This window comes from Chaetodon trifascialis, chromosome 18, assembly GCF_039877785.1.
Source record: "Chaetodon trifascialis isolate fChaTrf1 chromosome 18, fChaTrf1.hap1, whole genome shotgun sequence".
Classification (NCBI taxonomy): Eukaryota; Metazoa; Chordata; class Actinopteri; order Chaetodontiformes; family Chaetodontidae; genus Chaetodon; species Chaetodon trifascialis.
This window is the reverse complement of record NC_092073.1, coordinates 15,609,717-15,635,744: the sequence shown is the minus strand read 5'-3', so window position 1 is coordinate 15,635,744 and position 26,028 is coordinate 15,609,717. Positions and strand designations below refer to the sequence as shown.

Here is a 26,028-nt window from a genome sequence, read left to right as displayed (position 1 = left end):
AGGTGGCAGTTTCAACACAAAGCGTTTTTTTCCAATGTCACCCGCTTCTGCTATTTACTTAATCTTTATTTAACCAGGATGGTCTCTTGAGATTGACATATCCGTTTTTTTGAAAACTCCTGGCAGACAAATAACAACATGACAGCCAAGAGCTGCATTTGATGCTCGTAACTCAAGCCATCTAAATCCTGTCAATGCCCTGATGTCTCTCTACTGCCACTCTGAGAGCCACAAGCCAGCAGTGGCGGAGGAATTCCTCAGTGTTTGATGATGGAGGAGCCTCGTGCCCTTGAGATCTCATAGTGCAGCGGAGATGCAGGCGTGGGTGTTTGCCTAACTGCCTGCCTCAGGTGAAGACCATGAGCACTTCAAAGACAAAGCCTTCGTCGTGCTTTAAGTTCATGAGCGCGGAGCAGAAAAGCGGTTGTCACATCCCATAATGAGGTGATACAGAAAAGAGTCTTTCGCCTCTGACAGCTGTAGTTCCTTTTGCTTTTTACTGATGATATTAAGTAAAGAACAGAGGAGAAAATGCAGCTATTCTGCAGAGTAAACCACTTCCCAAAAATCAATCTCACACCATTTATGCATACCCATCATCTCATACTGCTTTCCTTAGAGATGTCACATCCTGTTGCAGGCACACACACACACACACACACACACACACACACACACACACACACACACACACACACACACACACACACACACACACACACACACACACACACACACACACACACACACACACACACACACACACACACACACACATGATATTACATTGACTTTCACTGAGACTTCCCCAAACGCTAACCCTAACCCAAATCCTCACCCTAAAATTTCATGTTTTACATTACGGAGACTTGCATTTTGTCCCCAAAAGGACAGCCAGTCCTCACTATGTGACTGTGCAAACAGATTAGTGTCTCCACAACATGAGTGATACTCATCAACACGCACACATTTGTTTGTTTTCTTTGCATGCAGGCTTAGCAAAAGGAGAACGGGAACTGGAGAAATAGCTGCAGTACGGTATGTTGTGCCATTAAAATGTGCTTTCCCTGACAGCATCAATCACAAAACCATGCAAGGCTGACCAGAGGGAAGCTGCATGTTTCAGAAAGCCAAAAAAAGCTAAAATGCTAGTTAAAATGCCAGCATAGTCATACAGTCCCCATATGAGGGAATTAGTTTAGTCAGTTGTACAAATCCAAAGTTTGCTAACTTAAGCTAACATTAGCCACCATGAGCCACAGGTCCTCCCAGACCGAGCTGCATCAGGAAAACCACTAAGTGTGTTGACCTGAGCAGGAGCGCTAATGAATTCAACTTAACTTGAATTCAACTTGCAGGAGGAACAATGTGCCATTTCTTTTTTCATCGTGTCACTTTAAAATGCAAAACAAAGAAACAAGCTGAAATAACAATTTGCATTTGAACATGCAGCAGCTCATGAAAGAGGAAGTACAACAGAACCAAAAACAGGACATCAGTAAAAGTACTTTAATACGTCTATTCCTCTTCAGTATGAGTGAAGACGTACAGCACAAAGAAACCTGTCAAGCTTTTAGCCAGAATACTGCAAAACTTCCTGTGAAGTCCCTAGATTCACATTAAAAGCAGACTTTTTAAGGACCCTTGCATTAAAAGCGGGTAAACAGGTTGTTCTGGCTGAGTGATCTGCTGCAACACAGGATCGCAGCTACTGTCAGTAGCTACAGTGTCTAACAAGGCCAATGATTGAGCCAACATCTGGTAACAGCGCTGCAGTCTGACTACAATGCTTCAGCTCTGCTGCTGCATCACGTTTTATGATTCATTTTTGCAGTCAACTAAACGCTCTATCACATGATTAATTGCACAGTCCCATTCAGAGGCAGCTCAGTTACAATGGGAGTGAGCATCAATGTAATACATCAGTGTTAAAGGGAGGTAATATGTTGGGTTAGCAGGAAACTATCCATACAAAGCTTGCCGGGGAAAAACACATAATAGAAAATATATCGTAAAACACTACATTAATGAGGGAGCGATGGTATATAAAGTTGTACAGCCAAGACACAATCTTTGGAAAAGGATTAAAGAGCCTCCAGAGAGATTAATAGCAACACTCCCCAGATATTTTTTTCTTAAAACATCGTTTACTTCTTGTTTTGTATCTCCAGTGTCCGTCCAGCATGTGTTCTTGTGCTTTTAAAGCCTGCACCACTGTGTACACTGTGTCCCAAACACTCAGCGCAGACAAACGCCCCAGTCTGTCTGCAGAGACGCTAATACTTTCTCTTTGTGTCAGCCAGAAAACTTTTCATAAAAGCAATAAAAACGGCCACTGGAGCAATTTACAGCCTGAGGGGCAGAGTCACAGGGCGCCAGCTGAGCTTGAACATGGGAACATGCAGTACGCTGCTGTCAGTGGCACAAATCACAAGAGCTGATGGATCGGAAAGCTGAAACTTTCAAGCAGAAATGTGGAGTGGGCAGAAATGGGTCAAGGGCGGCCACTTTCTGAGAACAGTGTGTTCTGAATCCATCACAATATGAGATGTGGACAAACTTAAATTCATCACCCAAACCAAATCAGATACACCTTTGACATAAGGCAGCGAGGACTGAAGAGGGGCATGATATGTCCCAGCAAAGCTCTGTGTCAGGCTGTGCTAGTATGGTGCTGCTGACCACACATGAAAGAGATGAAGAGCAGCCACGAGACAGGTGGTCTCCTAACACCACGTGGCCCAGTCTGTTGATGCTGCACACACACAAACACACGCACACACACACACACACACACGCACACACGGGAACAGAACAGCCCCTGTCTTGTGCCAGCGAGTCACCAGATGGCCCATCTGCTTCGCCCCTCTGCCCAGCGGGACGCCGGGCGAGTGGTGCCCACAGATCGCCGGCCCAATTCTCCACACGCTCCTTGGCAGGCTGGCGCTGTGACGGCCCCGCTTGTTGAAGATCAAATGCTAATCGCCGCTCGCTCTTGTCGCTCTGCTGCCGCACGTCCTCCAAGAAAAGACTGTCTGTCCCTCCACTCGATCATGAGACAAACCTCGAAAATGCTAACCACATCCTGAAGTGCTTTCGAACCCTGTGATGCACTTCACCGTCAAACACGGATAACATCACGGCTCGGGCCAGTGTTTCATTGGCAGAGGCCTCTCCTTTGTCACAGTATGAGGACTGTGCTGACATGACAGAGGAAGTTAATTAAAAAGAAGACGGCAGAGGATGGGATTTCAGGCGAGGGTTGTGGGGGAATTGTCTGAGCCAGACGAAGCAGAGCCGTGCTTCTCAAACCGCACACTGCAATTTTATTTTTATTGGACTGATTGAACAGGAATCACAGCCAACACTTTGCAGGCGAGCGCGTATATGCATGCGCACGTATGCACTAACCTCTTTCAGCTCCGTTACATCACTCTCTAGCCAAGTAAACAATGTGATGTCGGCTGTGGGTCTCCAAGGGAAACTCCCCCCTCTTTGCAACAGAGAAGTGGAAGGTCTGCTCTCCAGCTGCCTGGTGGCCCGAGCGGCATGACCTCATGTCTGACATCACTCCAGTGGAGTCCCAAGGAAATCGCCATTTCAGGGGTCAACTTCTAAACTTTGCAACATGCCTGTTGGGCTCACTGGGTTTCCATTCTCCAGCACAGCTTGTCTGTAACAGCCATCCGATGCCAAAGTAGACAGTCCATAAAGGGAATCGCAGAGATCAGTTGGTGGAGAGGACAAGACATCAGTGAGTGTTTGATCAGTGAGGACAGGCGCCGAGGCTAAAGCACTGCACCGATGGAAGACAAGGAAGGATCAGAGCACTTTGGTCCTTTCCAGCCCACAGACGTGCAGCTTTTTCTTCCAAGCAACTGTAAAACTGACTGATTTTGACAACCCAGCTTCTTTTCTGATTGGTTTGAAGGAAAACCTGCATATTCATGAGCATCAGAGATGACATGAGATGGCTGCTTAAACTCCAGGACTGGCAGCAAGATTTAAAGGACCGTGCCAGCAAGTTTGCACATATTAGCCCCTTAAAGGATCAGTTAGACATTTTGGGAAATATCCATATTTCCCTTTTTGTTGAGCATTAGATGATAAGACTGATGCCACCATCACGTCTGTGCAGTGAATATGAAAATAGCAGCTGGTTAGCTTAGCTTAGCGTAAAGACTGAAAACATGGAAATAGCTAGCTTCTCTAAAGCTCACAAAATTAACATGTTACATCTTGTTTTAATACATACAAAAAACAAAATTTACATATTCTGGTACTAAACAAACAAGATATAACATGTTAATTAGTGTATTTAGAGGTTCTGGTGGGAGGGTTTCGTTCATTTTAGACAAAGCCAGGTGAGCCCTTTCCCTAAGCTCCAGTCTTTGTGCTAAGCTAAGCTAACTGGCTGCTAGGACTAGCTTCAAGAGTCATTGTTACCATACAGATGTGTGAGTGTGCTTCCCAAAGTGTCCATCTTTTCCTTTGACAACATATCATACAAACAGGAAAATATTTAAAGGAGGCTTTCTACTTCAACAGTTGATTTCCTTTCATTTCTGCCTAACATGGAAAAGCAGCCTCTTGAAACTTACTCATATTGTGTAATTCATCACAGTAAAACCAAAGCCTACATTAATTTTTGTTACATTACACTGATATGGTCCTTTAACAATTACAAATATGGATTGTTGACATGACAACACGCAGGTTTTCAAATGCTGTATCCAAAACAGAAATGAACAGCGCAAGCGGGCGCCACTGATGAGGTCACATGTAATGCATCATAGGCCTGATATCATGAGGAGACGGTGAGCTGGTCACAATACCCAGCAGGCTGTTTGAATTGCAACACGGGCAGGAAGTGAAGGGTGATTAGTGAGCCACGGATATTTAGGTGACTTACTCTTTTTAAAAGGTCAGTGGCAGCGGTGTCCTGTCTGCTGAACGCTTGCCAAGACTGAGCCGCGGCCACATGAGTCAGACACGTTCTTCAGGCCGATTCTGGGAAGTAAGACAATACAGTATGTGCTCCAGCGCACCAAGCAAGCCGAGGGTTTTCTGCGCAGGGGCGCACTTGAGGACTTCTGGGTGGTGTTAGGAGTGCGTGGGCAGGAGACTGTCACTCCATGTGGGGCCTCAGCGCTCATTTATCATAACCTTGGCTCCCCTCGCTTTGTCTCACAGGAGTTATTGCTGTGAACAGATCCAAGACTTTCAACGGGACGCACGGCCGAACAACTCCCTGCTAGAATACAACAAGGGGATTCTTCCCGTCATCCGGCACTAAATCTATGTTTTATTTCAAATAGGAATTTCCCTTTTGATTCGATGCCATTATTTACACGTTTGTATCTTGTTTCCACTGTACATGAAAGGAGTGCCAAGTGCTCAAATGAGCTTTTTATTCTGCAGAGTGCTGGGGAGTTTCATTTAGGGTTGACAATAGTAGTCGGTATGATCAGGACCCAAAGGGGCATATAAATATTGGAGCTGGATGTAGTGTGTTAAGGCAGTCCACTGGTACCAATCAGACTCCAGTGAAAGAGGATCCTCCTCAGTGACAGTGATGGCTCTATTAACTCAGAGATAAGTAGATCTGTCTGCCATTATCATCAAACGCACAACACTGGCTAAAAATAGCCAAATGAACGAGTGATTCTCCTACCATCCACTACATATCCACTCCCTCCATCACCAGAGCCGTACTCTTCCCCCAGAGAGGAATCGAAGCGCAATCTGTAAAGTAAGCTGTCTTTTCCATTATGCGGTGACATGCTATTACAAGCACATTCATTCATTGTGTTTCTCCACCCAAATGCAGCCATGCAGAGACAGCTCATAGACTTAAACCCATTTCACGAGACAGAATGTCAAACAGCTGTGGTTCGGGAACAGGCAAGAGAGTATTTCTGCTTTGCCACCACAGGTTTATCCACCAAGAGTGTGTCGGTTCTGGGCTTTTGATACTCAAGAGGCTGAGTGAGTGTGACGATGAAAAATCTAAAAGCAATTTCATGATTTGAGAGCCCCAACCCCCCCCGTCAATGTCATTTAACGTCTCTCGCTGGAATACAATCAAAAACAAGGAGGCCTGACCAGTGACGGTATCTCACGAAACACTTAACACAAACTTGTCCTCGGTGTTATTGTATGAGAGCAGTCTGGCAGTGTGTTGTTGTATCCGGCTGTCCTTGCAGGCTCGGGCTCTGCTGCTGCTGATGGCATTGTCCTTACGGTCAGACAATCTGTGCAGACAAAGCTCAATCAGGACAACTTCCTCTTGCTTTCTGAGGAGGAGGGGGGCTGGACCTTACCGTGCTATCACAGATAAAGAAAGGCGACCCAGACGGACTCCTGAAAGCTGCACGTTATGTTCTGCTGTGGGCTTAATTTAAAAGTGATAAAAGCTGTTTTTACTTCCATTAGCCTTCGCAAAATACCCCACAATGGCAAAGCAAGAGTAGCTTTTTAAGTTTACTGAAAAAAACAAACAGACTCTTGATTCAGTATTACCGTCCAGAAGCACCGCAGTCAGCAGTTAGCGACTTACGTCATCTTGGGTGTGCCGCAACCTGCTCTGCACACCTGTCTTTGTGCAGTGTCAGTCTTTCTTCATTGCACACCAGCTCAAAGTCTGCCACACTGTTTAGAAAGTGTCTAAGAACTGAGACTTTTAGATCATTTCCCAGAGCAGAGACAATAAGAGAGCATTTTCTGTGACTTTGCCGAGCTGAGCCGTGAATCCTTCCAATTCTGTGGACTCTGAAGCCGATATATCTGCATTTGTCCGAGCTGGTCGCTTTCTCTGTCCTGACCTGTTTCTCAGTCTCTGCAGCTGAGAAGCACGAGGCTACAGCTACCTTGCGTCACCACAGGGGATGGTATAATCCAGGTGGCTGGTATTTGGGCTCTGCCAGATACAGTGCTTGGCAATCAGGCCAAAGAGCTCAATTTCTTGTCTTGACAGACCAGATAATCTTTTCCCTCTCATGCTCAGAGTCCTGTGCGCCATCTGGCGAAGTCTGAGAGGGCTTTCGTTAGTGTTTTACTAAAGAGTGATTTCGTTCTCGCGGTCTATCTACCCACAGAGCTCTGATGGACGCGATGAGTGCTGCAGAGATGGTTACCCTTGGGCCTGGTTCTCCCATCTCTGCAGAGGACTGAAGCACTCTTACAATGGTTATTTGTTACTTGGCCTTTCTTGCCCAGTTCCTGAGATTGGTCAGATTGGCAGCTTTAGGAAGACTCATGGCGGTCTTCCATTATGTCCCAGTGATGAAACTTTAAATGGTTTTTGTCCCCGTCTCTGGCTCTATGCCTCAACACAATGCTATCTAATAGATCGACAGAGAATCTCTTGGACTTAATAGCTTAGTTTTGATGGGTGCTGGCCCTTATTTATTATATCTAGTGAACTGAATCTGGCCGAGACGGACTCAACTTTTAGGTATCGTAATGAAGACTGAAGGAAATCTGGACGATCTAAGCTCAATTTGGAGCGTTTATCAAATCTTTAACAACGAGTTCACTTTGTCATCATGTGTTAAAGACGCCATATTATGCTTTTGCATTAGTAGTTTATTAGTTACTCTCTTGCACTGAAAACACTGTTAATGAACTGGCTTGTCAATAGTCCAGCCTTTACTTTATTGTCTACGTCACCATGTACACACAGCACCACCTCCAGCAGCTCCAACCATTCTCCACCTGGGTGACTGTCCCAGCTGACTGGATTAACTTTACTTTTGATGAAATGTGATGGAAAACTGCATTTTAACGTTAAAAGCTCGCAGAGAGCAGCGCCTGCTTGGGCCTGTGTGAACTGACCAATCAGAGCAGACTTGGGCTGGTCTGGAGGGCGGCCTTAAGGTGGACTGGAGCAAAAACAAGAATTGTGGCGTTGCAGCTATGGGCAGTATGAGAAAAATATTGTGTTTTTTGTACATTAAATCACATCAAGCTCTTCTAGTAGACATGCAAAATAAAAGTTTGAACCTGAGTGAACATAATATGACCTCTTACTGATGGGAAAACAATCAGCAATTCAGTTCCACAAAGCTATGGGACTCACAGTGGACAAATTGGGGGAAAAAACGTCACAATTTGACCATACTTTTAGTCCCGTGAACAGATCAAGCTCTACAAATGCTGGCTCCTACATTTCCCATAATGCAATCAATAGCCTTTTTTTGTTAAACCCTCTCTGATGGGTGCATTTGCATGTCTTTCAAGCTCCAGACCCCCAGTTTGCAAAGCAGGCTTTGTGTTAACTGCAAGGCCACAACATCTCTGCTGACTGCCAGGCCATGCACTGCAACACACCGTCTAATAATCCGCTGCCAGGCTGGTTAAGAAGGTACGACACTTTCTCACACCTAAAGACAAATCTGCTTTGTTTTCTAGTGTAACCAGGCAACATCCACAACAGGCCTTCAAGGGAAGATAATGGGCTTTCTTACATGAGTCACGGTAACCTTTCACCTCCAGCCCCTCTGGTCAGTGGGTGTCTGGCAAGAGGCGGTCAGGCTTCTGTGAATCAGGCATATGATAGCATGACTTCACACTGCTCAGCGGAGGGGCAAAGTGAGGGAGAAGAGGTCGCGTTTACCCTGATTAAGACACTCAGCTAATGACTTGCGAGAAGGAGCCGGCGTGAAATCGTCCTGAGAGTTGACAGCAGGATGTTAAGGAGAGTTAATAGGTGAACATAGTTTTCTCACAAGTGGGCTGCTGAGGAAGAGATCCTGCATGAGCAGAGTCTGCAGAGCATGACACGCTCCTTTCAAGACTGGCAGCACAGTGCTGCCTCAAAGCCTTTCATCCGAACGAGACGCCTTGAAACTCTCCTTAAGCACATGACAAACACTATCGATCTTGTGGTAAACTCCTGTTTCAGACCCCACTTCTTCATTAGTCCCATCAAAACACAATTATAAACCCATCGCTTCTGTCTCTGGCTGGCGTATTTACTGTGGGACCCAGTCCTGTTATCAGCCAAATGGATTGTTTTGCTTGAGGCACACCAACCATATCTGTGGGCGGTTTCTATTTGACAGTTTGACTCTCACTTTAAGGCTATTTCGGAGCCCCCAGGGCACGCCAACGTGCTGATAAACCCATCCGTCAGTTTGCTGCTCGGACTCCTGCGAGTGCAGTTCGTATGGATTTGATTTGATGAACACGATGGCCTCATTAAAATCTAATTTGGCGGATTGTCTCAGAGGTCTGCCATTGCAGGAATATGTGGTGCTACTCTGGATGAAGCTCATCAGCATCCTCACCAGTGTTAACACTACAATGCCCTCTGCGTGGATTCAAAATACTTTGAAAATGCACGGATGGGACAGGAAGCAGGAAGACAGCAAAGCATGCGAAGGACTTTTTCGGACATGAGCTGACCATTCCTCCTTTCAAGGAAAACACTGGTCTGAGTGACCACTGTGAATCACAGAGGTCTGGACGAGTGACAGCAGAGAAGAAAGGATGCAGACCATGAGTGAGTCTGTAAGCACAGGAGGAGCACGACTTTCCAGAAATCACTCACACCTGCAATTTATGCTTTCCTGACGAGAAGTACAGCACACAGCATTGTCAAAACCATGTGAAAAGAGTATCTGGCACTGGAATTAAGCATTGATAGTGAACTCAAACCTTCATTCTAGCAGCAACATATAGATTTAACAACAAAGCATATCTGTTGAGAGCAAAAATGAGGCTGATTATGAGCCTGCATGTCACCAAAATCAAATTTACTGAAGAAGCAGTCTTGTGTTGAAACACATTTGTTTCCACTTGGAAGAAGGCCTGTCCTGTGTGCTGCTATCAGTAAGCAACTCCTGCACATGTTTGACTAGAACAGCCATTAAACTACAGATTAGCATAATTAATAATAGCTGCAAGTCTATTTCACTGTCCTGGCATTTCGTTTGCAATAAACAGGAAATAACAGTCTAAAAGCAGTGATCTCAGTAAGTGGCACAAAACAAATGAAGAAACCATCTAGACTGGACTCTTACCTTGTTATCTGGATGTCTCCATGTTGTGTTTGTGGCTGCAGGATTTATGAAGATGAATTAATCGGCGAGTTTAAGTTATGACAGAAAAACGACAAGGACAGCGGAAAAAAACCAAACAGATGCAGAGCAAAATCTTCCCAAAACAGTGGGCTGATATCCGGAAACTGCGCTCTGTACTGAAGCGCAGAAATTACAACCAGAAGCTGTGATCGGCCGGAAAGGTCTTCTCTTCTCTCAGGTGCATAATCCAGAGCTGCGTTCACAAGCGGGAATCAACCGCAACGTCTGCGGCGTTTCAGAGGAAAGTTTTTTCACCCTGCTCTTTGCTGTCTCCTCACACACTACAGCGCGGAGCCGAGTTTCTCCCTGGAGCTGCGCCTCTGATGTCAGCAACAACGTGAGCTCCAGGAAGTGGTGACGCTCTCCGGTGGTGCGTTTCCAAGGCAGCGGCGTCAAAGCGGAGGGAATGCCGCCCCCCTGTGGACGCGCGGAGCAAGTGCAACAGCTGCTCGACTTAAAGTCGTTGGACCAAAAACTGCATGACATTGACATGTTTAGGATGCTCAAACAGCACCCGTCACAAGCCTAAAACACTGCGAAGAAGGTTAAATTCAAATAAATGCGAGAACAGAATTTTATTTTGAAGTTTAATAAGTGGTGGAATTTAATTAGTGCATTTACTAAAGTACTGCACTGAAGTTCAAATGTGAGGTACTTGTACTTTAAGGATTTCCATGTTAAACGTTATCTTATTTAATACATGTGCATGTACAGTGTAAGATTTTGCCGTTTTCTTTTATTTACAAAGAGCATAAAGCAGCAACCATCATGCTAAACTGTGGCTGCTGATGGCTTGAGCCTCAAGCTGAGGAAATACTATAAAAGACTTTTTCAAGAGTTGACATTGTAGGATTGCATACATGCAGCTGCTCAGGACTGCATCCTGAGCACACATGCTGCAGATGACAGTATTTCACCACCACACCTGATCAGCCGCTGCACACAGAGATGGCAGCAGAGGTTGCAGGTGTCGACAGTCGCCTGATGAGCCGTTCTTTACAGCTGTTGGAAGTTAGTCGTTTTGTGTAAACGCATTTTGAGTTCACTTACAGTGTGTGTAGGTCCTGTGCCTGATGGCCAGCGTGACAGCACTTTCTCAGGATGGAGTGCTTCACACAGTGGTTAGCGCTCCTCATTAGCACAGCCACAGTGTTTCTGACTGCTGTCGTGATCTCAGTGGGGTTTCTAGTAATTCTGCCTGTCTGCAGTCAACAGACAGAGCTTCTCTTGGCTCAGTTTACGCAGGTGAAACACCTGACTGGTTCAGTAATCACTCAACTTCACAGCCTGATCACGACAAACCAAAATCTCCTCCCTTCACTGGGTCTGCAGGATCCAGTAAGGACTTAAACTTGACCTGTGTGTAAGAAACGCGTAACACCTGTAAACACCAAATCCTCCAGTACAGCAGATAAATTGCATATTTTACACTTAAAATGCACAGATTTCATCCTCAGATGTAAATCCAGCCATGCTGTGTAGACATGTGGACATGCATACACTGTACACACCCACCTACTTCATGTATAAGAAGCAACGTATTCTATTATTTATTCCAGCACATTTTTTATGCATGTTGGGTTTTTTTTTTGTTTTGTTTTTTAACACATTTTTATTTATATTTTAACATGTCTTTGTTCAGCCCTGTTGTCCTTGTTTTCAGCTGTATCTCTCTTTCTATCTTCCTGTAAATTGCTCTTGGAAGTGTTTGTGAGAACACTGTCAGCAACTTAAAACCTTAAAGTCAGAATCCTTGTATCTGGACACATACTTGGCCAATGAAGCAGATTCTTCTTCTGAAACATCTGTAATATTTGGACACTGAGTCCCCAGTTGTGCAGAACATGTGTTCAATCAGCAAGTGCGTCAGTGAGCTCCACACTAATGGACAGTGACAGCGAGCCGGGCCATACAAATGCAGCAGTGGATTGTAACTCAGGGTATGATTGAACACATTTTAACAGCATGTCGTTCTCTCGTCAGACTGCTGAACCCTCGCTCTGCAAGGTAAAGAGGCGACCTGTTTACCACAATTATTTATAATGGGCACAAAAATGCACCTCCAGGCAGTCCTGTCTTCTCTTTTTGGCGTATTAGACAATCAGAATAACAAATGCTCCACTGACCTTGGCTCCAGCATCGCTCTCTTCAGATTAGTTCCACACAGCTCTTGTTTTATTGTGATCAGACATGCCCTTGCTCTGTGTAAGACTGCTTGAGTGCATTGAATATCAATTGGACATTTGCATCTCTCTGTGGATTTGCAGCACTTGTAGGCGTCTGTACCGCTGAACTGTGCTGTAGATGAACACCACAGGCAGCTGTTATGAACAATAACAGGCTGCCTGTGTGTGTGTGTGTGTGTGTGTGTGTGTGTGTGTGTGTGTGTGTGTGTGTGTGTGTGTGTGTGTGTGTGTGTGTGTGTTTCTCATGTTTTTCTGCAGCATCACTTCAGAGTGTCTCAGAGAGATTTGGAGTCTCTGGAGGAAAAAAGGATGTCTTTGCAGTCAGTTTTATGAAAGCAATCAAAATGCCTTTTCACATTGTGTAAATGGGTATTTAGACCACAAAGAATGTAGATGGTATGGGGGATATTATGTTGACATGACATCTGTCTGTTTGTCTGACTGTGTATCAGTTATTGAGAGTAACTCAAGAACAATTTATCATCCAAACTGCTAGCAGCAAAGCCACATGTCATACTGATCTGACTTGTTATTTGAAGCACATGGCTGCATAAATCTGCACATCTACAGTGAAAAGACTCATTTTTGCAGTTTTAACGGGCAAAATTCCTTGAAACTGCTTTGAAACAATGGACTTAATATTCATTCCGATCATGATTAACGTGAAATCAGGCGGTGAATTCTGACGCAGCAGGTAATTCTTTGGTAGTAATGCTGGAACTGAGGCATGAATTGCTGCAGCTCACACACGCAGACGCAGACACACACACACACACACACACACACACACACACACACACACACACTCTGCCACAGTGACGTCCAGCCAAGTGAGGGATGGAGCAGCACCTGTGCCGACTGCTTGTGCATCTAAAGCTTTCCCCCTCATGACATGTGTGCTGAACCAACAAGCCTGTAAGATGTGTGTGTGTGTGTGTGTGTGTGTGTGTGTGTGTGTGTGTGTGTGTGTGTGTGTGTGTGTGTGTGTGTGTGTGTGTGTGTGTGTGTGTGTGTGTGTGTGTGTTTTGAAGCACTGCTAGTGTTCATCCTTGTGCTGGTCTTTTTTCTGATCTTTCTGCTTTGCTAAAAGGGTCGTCTAGAAAAATCTATTTCCCCCTCAGGGCGAACTGTGGCTGCTATCGACTTGTTGGAAATCAATGAGGCCTTTGGCAGTCAAGTTCAAACCTAAAAATACCGGGGAAGTGATTTCTTTTCACAGATGAAATTTTACAGTAAATGATGGATTTCCTCTGGGTAAAGCTGAGATTCCCTGTGGTGAATCCCAAGAGAGGCGCCATCGCTGTTAGTCATCCTCTCGACTGCCTTTCGGGTGATAACGACTCAACAAGCACGTACGCAGAAGGCTTCTGCTAACAGCCGCAGAACTGCTGTTCATTTTCTAGAGAAATACAAGCCTCATTCGACCCACCACAAAAATGCATCCAGGATCAATGGTCAAGCAGGCTTTCCTCAAATCCACCTCCTGTGGTTTCCTGCTCTGGGACTGGAGGAGGACCTGCTGCTGATTCTATTTGTTTGGCTGACGGAGAAGACTAGAAATGAAGATTTTTTACTGCGCTGACAAAGAGTGATTTGAAAAATCAGAGTAAAAGAGTTTGGTGGTTCATTAAATGTGCATTTTGCAGAGAAAACTGTGCAGCTGATGCTGTTGAACCTGAGGTGTAAATATATCTTTGTAACATCTACTTAAAACAGCAGGTGTTTAAGTGACTTGAATTGCAGGTGTCATATCAACTCATTAATAACGCAGCACATAAATCCATCATTTATATGTAAACAGAGTCTGGGTGACTGGAATTAAGTGAGGATCTTATGAATAAGTTTAGAATTTACTGATCATTAAATGAGCTTTGGCGCTGTAAGTCCTGACAGGTTAGGCTTTAGATTTATTTACATTTCTAAAAAAAAGTTGACTTGAGGAGAGCAGGTTAAATAGCAGGTGATGATTGTTTGACTGCGATGTCATGAGGACATGTTCAGGTTAGACCTGTACACTTCATCAAAGGATCCTGTTCCCTGGAGCTGCAGCGTGAGGGAGGTCTTCACCAGAGGAGTCCGGATTACCAAAGCGGCCCTGAACTCTCCGCCCCCGCTACAACAAATGACATGTAAAGATATGAAACGTGTTAATATTTGCTGTATGGTGTGATCTGGTCATAATGCCTGTGTGACAATGAAACAGTGGTTTGTTACGTGGGAGTGAAGCTGATCTGAAGGCACTGGCTGCAGCTGCTGACGTGGAGCTCCTTAGACCTGAGAAGCCCAAAGTCTGGAGTCACTCTGAACACATGGGAGTCTCCTTCATCTGACTCTACACACACACACACACACACACACACACACACACACACACACACACACACACACAGTATGACATACAGGCCTGTAGGTCAATTACAGGAAATATGACTCATAATTGACACTATGGGTATCATTTTTGGTGTGACATCATGGACATAACTCTTGACAGTGTGGCTATTACTGCATAGCAGAAGGCAATGATTTGATGTTAAACTCTCTCATTATATTTAACTGAGTTTGGAAAAGGTCCAAACTGGTTATAATAAGGAAGAAGAGTCTGACACCTTCCTACTGCTACAGAAAATACTGAAATAAAATAAAAAAATATATAAAAACTGCCATTCCAAGGTGCTGTAGGTGTAAATGATTGCATAATTCCAGTTAGTATAGCCAAACTGCTCCTGCATTAAAGGTCTGAACAAACCTCAGAGCCGGTGTGTGAGCACTGAAGTGGATACAGTTCAGTACTTACCTATAACTGATCTCCAGTAAGTGGGGGCTCCATGGCCAAACAGGCTGACGTCTACTGTCTGCGTGAGCCCCACGTAGCAGAACCCAAAGTCGATGCTGTCAGTGGACAGACGCATCGTAGCAAGATCCAAATGGGCACGGAGAGGCACCGTCTGCACAGAGACAGGAAATGAACTTTGTGACTTTTCTGAAGTTACCTACAGGTCATCATTTTTCTCCATTTCCACACTCATCTCAGACATTCACCACAGTCTCTGACCTGCAGGCTGTTGTTGCTGAAGTGAATCTGGAGGTTTTGCTGGAAACTCAGCCTCCTCTGCCCACGCGGGCTTTGGATCAGCATCACCCCAGGTGGGATGTCCTCATCCGCCTGGTCTGCGTGGTCCAGAAGGGACAGGGAGCAGTGGAAGGCTACCTTTACCTGGCAGTTACAGAAAGAAGTACATCTTATCTACTGTTACTGTTATGCACTGAATGTAACATGAAATATCCATAAAATATGTCACTTAATCAGCAGTCATCAGTTTACTCAATGATGGAAAAGGGTCCCTTGAGGAAAAAGGCTGGGAATCACTGGTATACATCATCCAGAACATGACAGCCTCTCCTCGTCTCACCTGCACGCTGTGTTGTGGCTGCAGCACCACAGACTGACTGTCACCAGTGGGCGGGTTGCTGGAGTTGCTGGTCCGGGTTCTGGGCTGCGGCTTGAGAACTGAAAATGGAGGTTGAGTCCCCAGTCGGAAGTGTACGAGCATTTCTGAGCTGTTTTTCAGCTGAAGGGTCCGTGTGATGTCAAATTCACGCACTACCAGCTGCAGAGCAAAACAACCACAAGAACGACCACTGAGCATCAGAAGTACTGCACACGCTGGGGATCGATACCTCATGTGTGCGCCTCAGTATGTCACTGTTGATTATTGTTGTAGATTTCTCAGACAAACCTCCTTCCCTGATTCTTCCCTCAGTAAGTCACCGGCTGAGGCACAAAACTCCAGCACCCCCCCGTCCTCCTCCATCTGCACTAACAGCCTGCAGCAGCAGGGAGCCAAGAGGAGATATGCAACTTAATCAGACCACCTCCGAGCTCCTCTCGCCTAACCTCGGCTAATTTTAATTTAAGAAACATAAACTGAGCTGGATGCATTGGTTTTGGGGACATAAATAGTATGATTGTAATTGCTTACACTGCAGGCTTAACGACTGCAAGTAGATCCATTCTGACAGGCTCCAAATCCAAACCCTGAGCTCTTCCAGCTTTACCCGGGACACAGGCAGCCATCTGTAAACACACACAGCACGATAATAAGGGAATTTAGGGTGCATCAGTCATCTACTGTTTGCCTCTTGCAGGATCTGAAATTGAAATTCACTGTTCAGTGTACTGAGCATGTTACCTCGGAGTCTAGACTCATGAAGCCCAGAGCCAAGCCCACACATCTGGACTCAGAAACTGACTCAGAAAGAGTCAAAGGAGTGAAAGATGCGTGGATTGTGCCGCTGCCTTTCGCTGGAATCACCTGGAGATTAACACCAGACAGAAAATATCACATTATTCATGCGGTTAAGAGCAGAGTTTAACTGATAACATGTGGCTAAAATCTAATCGACGTACTATTTGCTGAGGTGTGATGCAGTATGGGTAATCCGAGAGGTTGCCCACATGAGGTCTGATGTGGACAGAGAACAGTTTTTTCTTTACAGGACAGGGATAAAGACAGGCGTCCTCTTCCTCACAGACATCCTCGGATATATATTCCTCTCCTTCCTCGTCCTGAAATCAACAGATTGAAGTTTAAAGCCAATGAAAGAATAAAATGTGGATTTCTTACTGGCATTGCAGCCATAATAATTTCCCAGTGGCACCGCCATGAAAGCCGTTAAAGTTTATGCTTGTGTATCTGTGCTGTGATGTTAAATACTCACAGTTATGCTTTGGTAAGAGGCGCTCGTTCCCTCGGAGCCTGGGGTCCCGTTTCTGTCCCATCCCGTTTGAACGCTCCCATCAGAAATCCTTAATGCTCCACTCAACACCTCGTTGCCATCAGCATCTTTAAGTGGAAAAGCGTCTCCATATGCCACCACAACATCCACCAGTTTACGGTCATTCGGATCTACGTTATATGTTTCCCAGTCCAGGCGAATATCTGGCAGCGCATAAAGATTTAGATTAGATAACTTTATTAAACCTCAGGGGTGGAACTCGTTTGGTCGCTCATACACAGTGACAAATGAGAAAAAAGAGTCGGAGAGGTCGCAGCAGACTGCATTAGTGAGACGAACACAAACATATTCCAAGAGCACATAAGAGTAGCTCAGGAATGCGCCTCACCACTAAATTAAAACACGATTTATGCACCCAAAACAGGACAAAAAACAGGCAATTCATATGAAAGCAGCAAAAGAAGCATCATTCTTTAGTATCACTGCTATGGGTGCTAAAAACCTCATATACACTTGTGAGACTAACACCAAACGGGGTGACCTTCAAACTGAAATGGGGAAATTTCCTCCAACCAATGAATCGGGAGTCACAACTGGCTGACTGACAGAAGCAGCCGTTTTCATGCATTTGCTGAACCTGTTTTTTATGACTATACTTACCAAACATGGTGGGATTGTTGATGCGAAGAGAACGAGACACTGTGTCACCTCCAGATACATGAGTGCCAAACCTAATGAGGCAAACAGGAAATGTCACACACCATGCTGAATAACATACTACAGACGGCGGATTGAGCTGGAGAAGGGGACAGTGGAACAGACTGTATAATCGGTCCCTGGTTCTGGCCATCTGGACGTGGGCCTGTCATTTGGAAGTAGAGTGGGCAGCCTCTCGCCGTCATCTGCATGGGAATGAGCGTGGTCTCAAGGTCCCCCACCTGCAGGAGGAAAATCAGATTTCAACATTATTCATCAGAGAACGCATGTGTGAAAATTAATTCTTGTGATCCGCTCATTTATAATCCTGAAATACGTTACACCCCGTCGCATGGCATCATACTCTGCATATGAGGTGATCTCTGTATTCGCCCCACATGTCAGTGTAGGCGGTGACATCCACGGTCTGGGACTCGAAAGGTCCCAGCACCCCGGTGTCTGGGAAAACAAAGAAAGCTGCACCTTTTCCGTGAGCCAGCAGGCTGCTCACAAACTCTGCCAACAGATGCAGAAATGAAGAGTCAGAATCTGCAGCATGTGTACTCAATCTGCTGACTTTCAAAGTGCGTACACTCACCCTCATGTGCTTTTTCCTCTATTTTCTTAGCTTGGACTGAATGAAGTGGCCTCTTGATGTATGTGAATCTGTGATTTGAAATGCAGCCCGTGTCATATCTGCAGTACAGAAAAGTGACGAGTTGATCCATTATTCAGAGCTGCCTTACCTTTTTTCTGACTGACCATCTGCCTTTGAGGCGTGGCAGGTGAAATACTCTGCCTCTATGGTGAAAGGGGCAGGGATAGCAGTTTGATTAGTTATCGATAACTGCTTGGTAACGGCCCTCTTCAAACTGACATCATCTCCAAAGTCGAGTAACAGTGTTGAGGGGCTCTCATCATCTGGAGTTGAGCTAAAGCAAAGAACAGCAGTCCTGTGTTGAGTGGTCACACATTCGTCTATTATGCAACAAAACTGGTGCAGCTACAAGGTGGTTTGATGGCAGATTTCAAGCCGAGGGTACTACCTGACAATGGGCAGCGAGTAGGACACGCTCAGCTTCTTGGTTTTGGACGCCACGATGCTAAGAACAAGAGGAGAGTTCATACCCTGGACCTCACAGAGAGCAGCCACCTCAGTCAGCTCCAGCTGGACAAAAATACAAACAGCATCAAAAGACCATCATCATCCTCCTCCTTCACCGTCACATGCTCAGGTGTTTTGAGCTAAATCATGTGAGCTTCTGGTGTGTTAATAAGTGGTACTTACATCAGTGTGAGAGATAAAGTTAACTGTGATCTCCATGCTGGTGTTGGGCCCCAGAGTGCCAGAGGAGGGGTCAAAAGTGGCTGCACACAGTTCGGCATGTCTACCCTGAAGCTGAGCCTGGTGAGGAAAATGTAAAGCTCACATCAGCAAGTGCTATTTTAGGATTTTATCTAAGAGAAAAAACTAAGAAGCTAAGAGAGAATTCTCTAAATCTCAAGTGCTAAAAAGTAGTACCATCCAGCTGAAGTGTGAAGGCAGCAGGGTCTGGTTGAAGAGAGTGACGGCTGACTTGGCAGGAACTCCGACGTAGAGCTCAGAGAGGAGCAGCTCACAGTTTAGCAGGCACACCTGAGGACACTGCACATCTGCTCGCACCAACAGGTGACTGCAACGGACACGCAGGTCGTGTTACTTGTTATCAGCAGGAGGATGTCACTGAGAAACATCATTATTGTTGCCCCTGTTCTCCAGCTGCTCAGAAATACAATGGTCGTTTTAAAAAGTTTACAACTTAACGTCAGGAGCAGTGAGGTTTACCATCCTGTTCCATCCTCCACCGTCAGCTCCAGCTCCGTTTCATATCGCTGGCTGAAACGTGGCATGAATACCACATCCACACTGCAGGAGGTCAAGGCGGGCAGCACACCTTGGCGTGGCTCCACCGAGATCTAAGCAACAGAAAATTCACAAAGGTGCAAAAATTCATGTTATTTCTAATCGCAGATGTGTTGCTCTGTTAGTCCACTGTTCAGTACCTGTGTGTCTTGGTGCTCCTGCCTCTCCTTCAGCATCCAGCAGGCCTCCAGCTGGGTGATGTTGGTGAGCAGCAGTGTGATCTGTGTCTGTTCCCCAAGCTTCAGGAGGCCAAAGTCCACAGAGGGCACGCTGAGGGTCACTATGGGACCCTATCCAAAAATCATGTGATGAGCACAAAGAGGTCACAAACTATTAATGTGGGATATTCAAGCAAGTTGTGAAGATTTTAGCCACCACGTGTTCATCTTTCTTACCTTAAAAGAGACTTCCACGGCCAAAGTGACGGGCTCGTGATGGTGCTCTATGTGGCAAAGCAGACTGGTCACAACCCTCTCTGGCTTCCCTCCAGTCACAATCAGGTCAAAATCAAAACACTCGTTCTCTTCTGGACCCAAAAGACAAATCAATCAACAGTGAGCCAATGAATCTACTCTGTGAAATGCTCTTTGCAATTTATGATGTATAAAGTCAAGTGAGTGTAGCTGAGGAGGGATTTTTCTCTATCATTCGACATTGTACTGTGTAACACACCTATTCTACCAGTAGAGGGCTCTACTTCAATGATGTGGCTGCTGCTGCTCATCCTCTCCCATTGAAAAAAGATGCAGGTTTTGCTGTGATTCCACATCTGATACACACAACACATACAAACCATGAATAGCTGTAACTGCAGCACACAGTGACTTTGATAGAAACAGTAAATAGAGTACAAGGTTAGTACAAACTGGCTTAAATAACCTTGAATTGTCTGCGGGTGGATGTGCAAATGAAAATCTCTCCAGGGATCACAATAGCATAGGGCTCCAGTAGGACCTGGTACGGCTCTGTTGACCCCTTGACTTCTATCTCCATGACGATGACATCGCTCACCTTGGACCCAGTGCGCACAGGCTGAAGGACACTACATTTCCACACAAACAGAGACACACACACCAACTCTCATATAGATTAAAAGTACGCCAAATGTTTGTTAAATCTGCCGTGTGGTGTCAGAGCTCTTTGCATGTATTGTATATGAACTTTACCCATCGTCACTGGGCTCTGGTGGCAGCTGGGGGATGTCCCTCAGGACTAAGTGACAGACACTGTGGTAATCCTTCAACTTAAGAAAACATTTTGAACATCACATATTTTTTTCTGGCACATAGCGTACTACGAGATGCAGCTTCTCAAAACTTAAAAAAAAAGACAGCATAAGTAGTGATATAATAAACCTTGACTCTTGCTTTCTGTCTTCTGTACCTCTTTTGGACAGAAGGTGAACAGAAACTCTTGTTCCTGGCAGGGGCCCAGAACTCCTGTTGGGGGGCTGACGTGGAAAACATCATCAGTGGCCAGGTGGAACTGGATATGGGAGGGCTCTGGGGTTTCCCCCGGAAGCAGAGGGTGCAGGTTGGGCTTCATGATCTGCCAGTGGAAAGGCAGCTCTAAGTGGCTTCAGCCCCAGAGGCAGAGAGAGAAAGGCAGAGTTATGCAAAGTGATGTTTAATGATTCCTGAAGGGAAAATCTCTTTCAACATGTGCACGGCACAGGGTCAGCGACAGAGCAGCAGCCCTTGTTTTTGCAATGTAGTTAATCAGTGTTTAGTTTCATACTCAAGGACACTTCAACTATGTGAAGCTGCCAACACTGGGGCTTGAATCCCAGTAAAAAGAGCATGGATGACACGTTGGATAATGTTGTGGACAGGCAGTAGATTCAAAAAGTTTAAAAAACATGATACTATTTTGTGGTTTCATGCTTCATAGTGATGATATGTGAAGGTGTGAGGCTTACACGTTGTTTCTAATGATGAGGTTTCTCTGTTGCGCAGAGTGAGGGTTACATGAGCTGAAACGGACAAAATGCTCTGCAGTGAGGTCATGCGCCTCTCCCACCACTGGAGGCTCCTTCTGCCCAGATACAGACACAAGCTCAAGTGCAATCAGCTGGCCCTCACCTGGGAAACACACAGATTATACGGGACACACAGAGGGTCATCATCCCAATAAGTACATTAAAGCATATTTAGTTTTTTTTTATCAAGCAAGTTCTGATCACCTTCAATGGAAACATCTTTCACCTGGCAGTTGTCACACACAACAGTGAAAACCTGACAGCTCTTCTCAGCAGTGGTCGGAAAGAAAACCACCTGCAAACACACACACACACACACACACACACACACACACACACACACACACACACACACACACACACACACACGAAACATACAGGGAATTTAACACGAATGAATTTTTACACACACACTTTCACCTTCGTCATCTTCACAGAAGTGAAACCTACGCAGACAAAAGCAAGAAGTATACCAAGAAGCTTTTGAATCATTTTAACTGGATGCACTGCATTGTAAGTGCAAAAATCTCAGTGAGCAGCACTGGTACCAAATGTTGCCTTAATCCTGTCAAATAACAAATATATGTCAGGGACTCACCTCCACTACAGTGGCCTCTCCTGGCTGCAGCACAAAAAGAGACGGGCTCACCGCAAAGGGTGGCTGCTCAGAAAAGAAAGTTCTTGCCACAGTCTATATAAAGAAAGAAAAAGAGGACCTGTCAAGCACGTGTATGACACCTTTTTAACAGCAAAAAACCAAATATCTATCACATGTTAGAGAGGTTTTTACCCGAAGGTTCGAGGCAGGCCACTGGTTCTTGGGGATAATGCAAAAAGTCCCAGCGCTGAGGCCAACGTTTTGGCAAAGGAACTCAACAAACTTTACTCCTCCAATCAAACAGTAACCACAGTCCAGAACTCTTGGTACTGCACGATAATTAAGGGGAGGCATATGAAAAATGCATGACCAAATAAAGTACACAGGTGAGTGTAATAACAACATATGGTTGGTTGATTAGAATGAGACTTACATGTAAGTATAGGAGGGGGTCGTCTGGCTGCGATGGGCACCACAAGCAGGTGTTCAGCCTGGGTCTCCACCACAATGAAGTCCTCATAGTCCCCCAGAGAGTCTGGAGCGAAGCGCACGGTGTACTTGCAGCTCATCCCTGGGGCAACAACGCCACCCTCACCAGGGAACCTCCCTGCCAAAGCACATCTGAAGATTAATCCCCTCTTAGATTGACTGTACAAACATAATTCTCCACATTCATCGTCTCATACTCCAGCGTTTGATCCAGTAGGTGGTGCTGGTGTTCACAGACAGGGTTGCAACAGCTGTACAGAAATGCCAAAAAACACCAATGGCATTCCAGAGATTTATGAGTTTATTTGTCAAAACATCATGGCATTCCTTTTCCATGCAGTCACTGATGATTTCCTAACTACCAACAGGAAAAGATATAAGGAGGCTGTATCAGCCAATCAGAAAAAAGGGAAGAGCTCACCCAGGCCAATAGAGAAGTAAGGAGTGGTAGGAGGGATGACTCGGACATGACGGCTTGCAGAAGTCAAGTTTTTCAGTTCCAGCGTTGTCTGGGACAGGACAGGGACACGTTACTGCACAACATCTCATAGACAAACAGATTGTAGTTTCAATGTTCTAAAGAATTCCCCTTTTAATTGTTCAGTATGTCGCTGAAACGTACCTCATAAACATGTCCAACACTGTAGCAAGTGAAAACCACCACTGAAGGCTTTGCTAGGAAGACTGGGACAGGATCATCAGTGGAGCTTTCAGGGAGAGAGAGCACAAACACAACACCTGACTATTCTGCCTGTTTTCAGTAAAGACAGTTTGACCGGAAGTGGAGAGCTGGGTAACAAGCGAACAAACCAAAATCCTGTAGCTAACCTTCCTGACCACTGAACCTTCCTGCTGACCCAATGTGTGAGTGTGCGTATTAAGCATGAATGCACAGTGAACAGGATGATGCACAGATGCACAAACATAAATGTGGCACCCCACGCCTTCACAAATACAGCAAAAACCAAAATGTAAAGGACTGCAGAGTTGTCACACTCACCACACACTTGAGGTAGATCTTGCTGACAAAACAGCAGCCAAATAGTAAACAATATCCTCCCGCTGAGTTTGTAACCACAGGCAATATGTGAGCCAGCCTGTCTTTTTTTAGACACACCTGGCTCTCAGCAGGATGAATCTTGTTTCACATTCAGAGGGGCTACGAGTCTGTATGCAAGTACTATGTGACCCAGGCCTGACGTGATTAAGGACGTAATGTGCCAGGCAGATGGAAAAACCTGAGATTTTTTTTCAACATCATTTGTGGGAAAATCAGCTGTTGCTTCTTTGGTAAAGCAGGTTGTTCTAGATTGAATGAATTATGCGGGAACTATTTTTGAAGATGTAGGGATTCAGCGCTGCTGAGGGCTCACAAGCTTCACACTGTGACTGCAAGCTTGACACAAAACATTTCTACCCACAATATGTGATGACAGTTTTCAAGGCCTTAATGTTTTCTTTAGTTACAACCTCACAGTTGGTATAGCACATACATCATTATACCTGAAATGATAATAAAACCCACTATGTCAATCCACTGCCATTACACAGTATATTTGCTGCCCTTTGACAAAATGATGAGCATTTACTGTGAAATGATGAAGAGGCCCATCATACTCAACAGATCCCAGGTACCTTTGCTCCACCATCCCTCCATCCTTCCTCCCCACGCTGGTTCTTGGCCGGATGAGCGATGTGCCACCCTGTTGTGCATTCAGGGGAAGGAAGCGAGGGTTGCGTAGGAAGCTGTGTCGCTCTTTCAGCTTCTGAAGTTTTTCCCTTCCCTCGGCCCGGTCCTTTGCACTTGGCACATCCTTCCACTTTGGTCTGGGTTTGGTCTGGTTCTGTCTCTGAAACATGCAGACAGATCATTTTAAGTACATTTAAAGTACATTGATGTAATCAATCCCTGCTTCCAAGAGGAAGTCAGGTGTTCCAGATCAAAATCATGATTTACATCAGTTTTCAAAACACTCTGAGGAATCTTCTTTTTATGCCCTGTCTTGAGTCTTTTGTTTCAGTTTATTATCTACTCATATTACTCACAGACATTAGTGTTTTAGATTCTATCAGGGAAAAGAAAACACTGGAAATTCCTAAATTATGAGCTTCTGGCTCCTCACCTGCCTGGGAGTTTTATTCCTCTTTGAGGTATCTGAGCTGGATTCAAGCGTCAGGCTGAGATCTGACATTTCTAGCACCTTCATTTCTGGACTGGGAATTATAGTATAACCATCATCCTGGGGTTCCCTGGACACACGCATGGCGTAGGCGATGGTGGGTTTGGCAGGATTCCATTTCACTAACAGGAAGAGGAAAAGTGAAATATTAAGCCAAAGCACACCAGTCATTAATAATTTAAGATGAATCCCAAAGAGAATCACCTACCTGCTGCTGGCGCTTCCACCCTTGTTTTTTGTGTAGTTAAGTAGTCCTGGGGGGAAATCAGGTTGTTCATTTTGAGAAGATCACTGTCTACACACCAGGAAAAGGCTGATTTCACTGAAAATAGACAAGAGATATACTGAATAGAGATGTCAAAACACCCCTGGTATATTCAAAGTAAACATACCTGTGCTTCAGTAAAACAGCACAACACTTCTCAGCAGTATAACACATTATATCAATTCCTGCTGATGAACCCATCTCACCTGTAGGGAGGTCCTGCTGATCATAACCATGTCCCACCTCCTCTTTCATTCTCTCATAGGCATGGCTTTCTGTGGCTGCAGCCCGAGCTCTGGCCTCAATGATATGACCCTCCAGCATGTCGGCCTCTTTTATACACCGGCTGTATTCAGAATGAGCCTAAGAGAAAAAAGAAAGCATAAGAATAACACAGATTTATATGATTTTCATATTTGCATGCGGCACAGCTTTGCTCTGTTAGCGACAGTGTTGTCATCCTACCTGTTGAAGCTCTTCAACATATCTGTCATGGTGGCTGCTTCGTCCATTCTTTGTCTTGACGAGGTTGGACAAAGTGTCTTTCCCAATGATGTCTTTTGTGTAAAAGTCTTTAAAAATGCTTGCCAACACATGAGAAATATCCTAATGTACAAGAAAAAGGGGGTTTAAAAAACTTGCTCGATGTTTAGTGGTTATTTATTGACTTATATTAAGTGTTTCAAGGCCATATCATCCAGACAGGTGTTCATTACCTGTGACTTTCCTGATGCGGGTCTGTGACTGTTCACGGGCGGATCAAGCTGCGATGTTTTTCTCGCCTCTGATTCTTCCAGCATGGTACAGAAACACCGGGCCTCTCGCTCATGTAGCTAACGTTAAATGTTTCATTTGCTAAACAGACGTTGTGCTAACGAATTTACTAGAACTTCAAGTTTATTAGCACGTAA

At 45.1% G+C, this 26,028-nt stretch overlaps 2 protein-coding genes across 2 annotated transcripts in view; both read right to left on the bottom strand.

The window, feature by feature from the left end:
• The window catches only part of map3k22 (mitogen-activated protein kinase kinase kinase 22), a 38,437-nt gene extending 28,024 nt beyond the window's left edge, over positions 1-10,413 (bottom strand). Inside the window, exon 1 of the mRNA XM_070985973.1 lies at positions 10,026-10,413. The gene's annotated coding sequence lies outside the window, so the exon portion shown is untranslated. The remainder of the gene's footprint in view (positions 1-10,025) is intronic.
• A 3,634-nt stretch (positions 10,414-14,047) lies between these two features.
• dlec1 (DLEC1 cilia and flagella associated protein) lies at positions 14,048-25,917 on the bottom strand. The gene is made up of 38 exons (XM_070986214.1): positions 25,834-25,917; positions 25,583-25,723; positions 25,324-25,480; positions 25,061-25,174; positions 24,796-24,974; positions 24,308-24,516; positions 23,295-23,379; positions 23,094-23,181; positions 22,617-22,790; positions 22,376-22,512; positions 22,184-22,276; positions 21,790-21,880; positions 21,526-21,688; positions 20,991-21,183; positions 20,774-20,850; positions 20,487-20,649; positions 20,280-20,376; positions 20,003-20,133; positions 19,748-19,897; positions 19,530-19,660; positions 19,227-19,377; positions 18,993-19,109; positions 18,751-18,872; positions 18,451-18,636; positions 18,303-18,370; positions 18,069-18,220; positions 17,831-17,946; positions 17,669-17,739; positions 16,991-17,211; positions 16,680-16,838; positions 16,462-16,584; positions 16,252-16,346; positions 16,009-16,096; positions 15,682-15,879; positions 15,324-15,485; positions 15,066-15,216; positions 14,486-14,603; positions 14,048-14,384 (listed from the first exon to the last, which is right to left on the bottom strand). The coding sequence occupies exons 1-38, from the start codon at positions 25,915-25,917 to the stop codon at positions 14,255-14,257; spliced, it is 5,085 nt and encodes a 1,694-aa protein (XP_070842315.1). The 3' UTR covers positions 14,048-14,254.
• Positions 25,918-26,028: the final 111 nt, after the last annotated feature.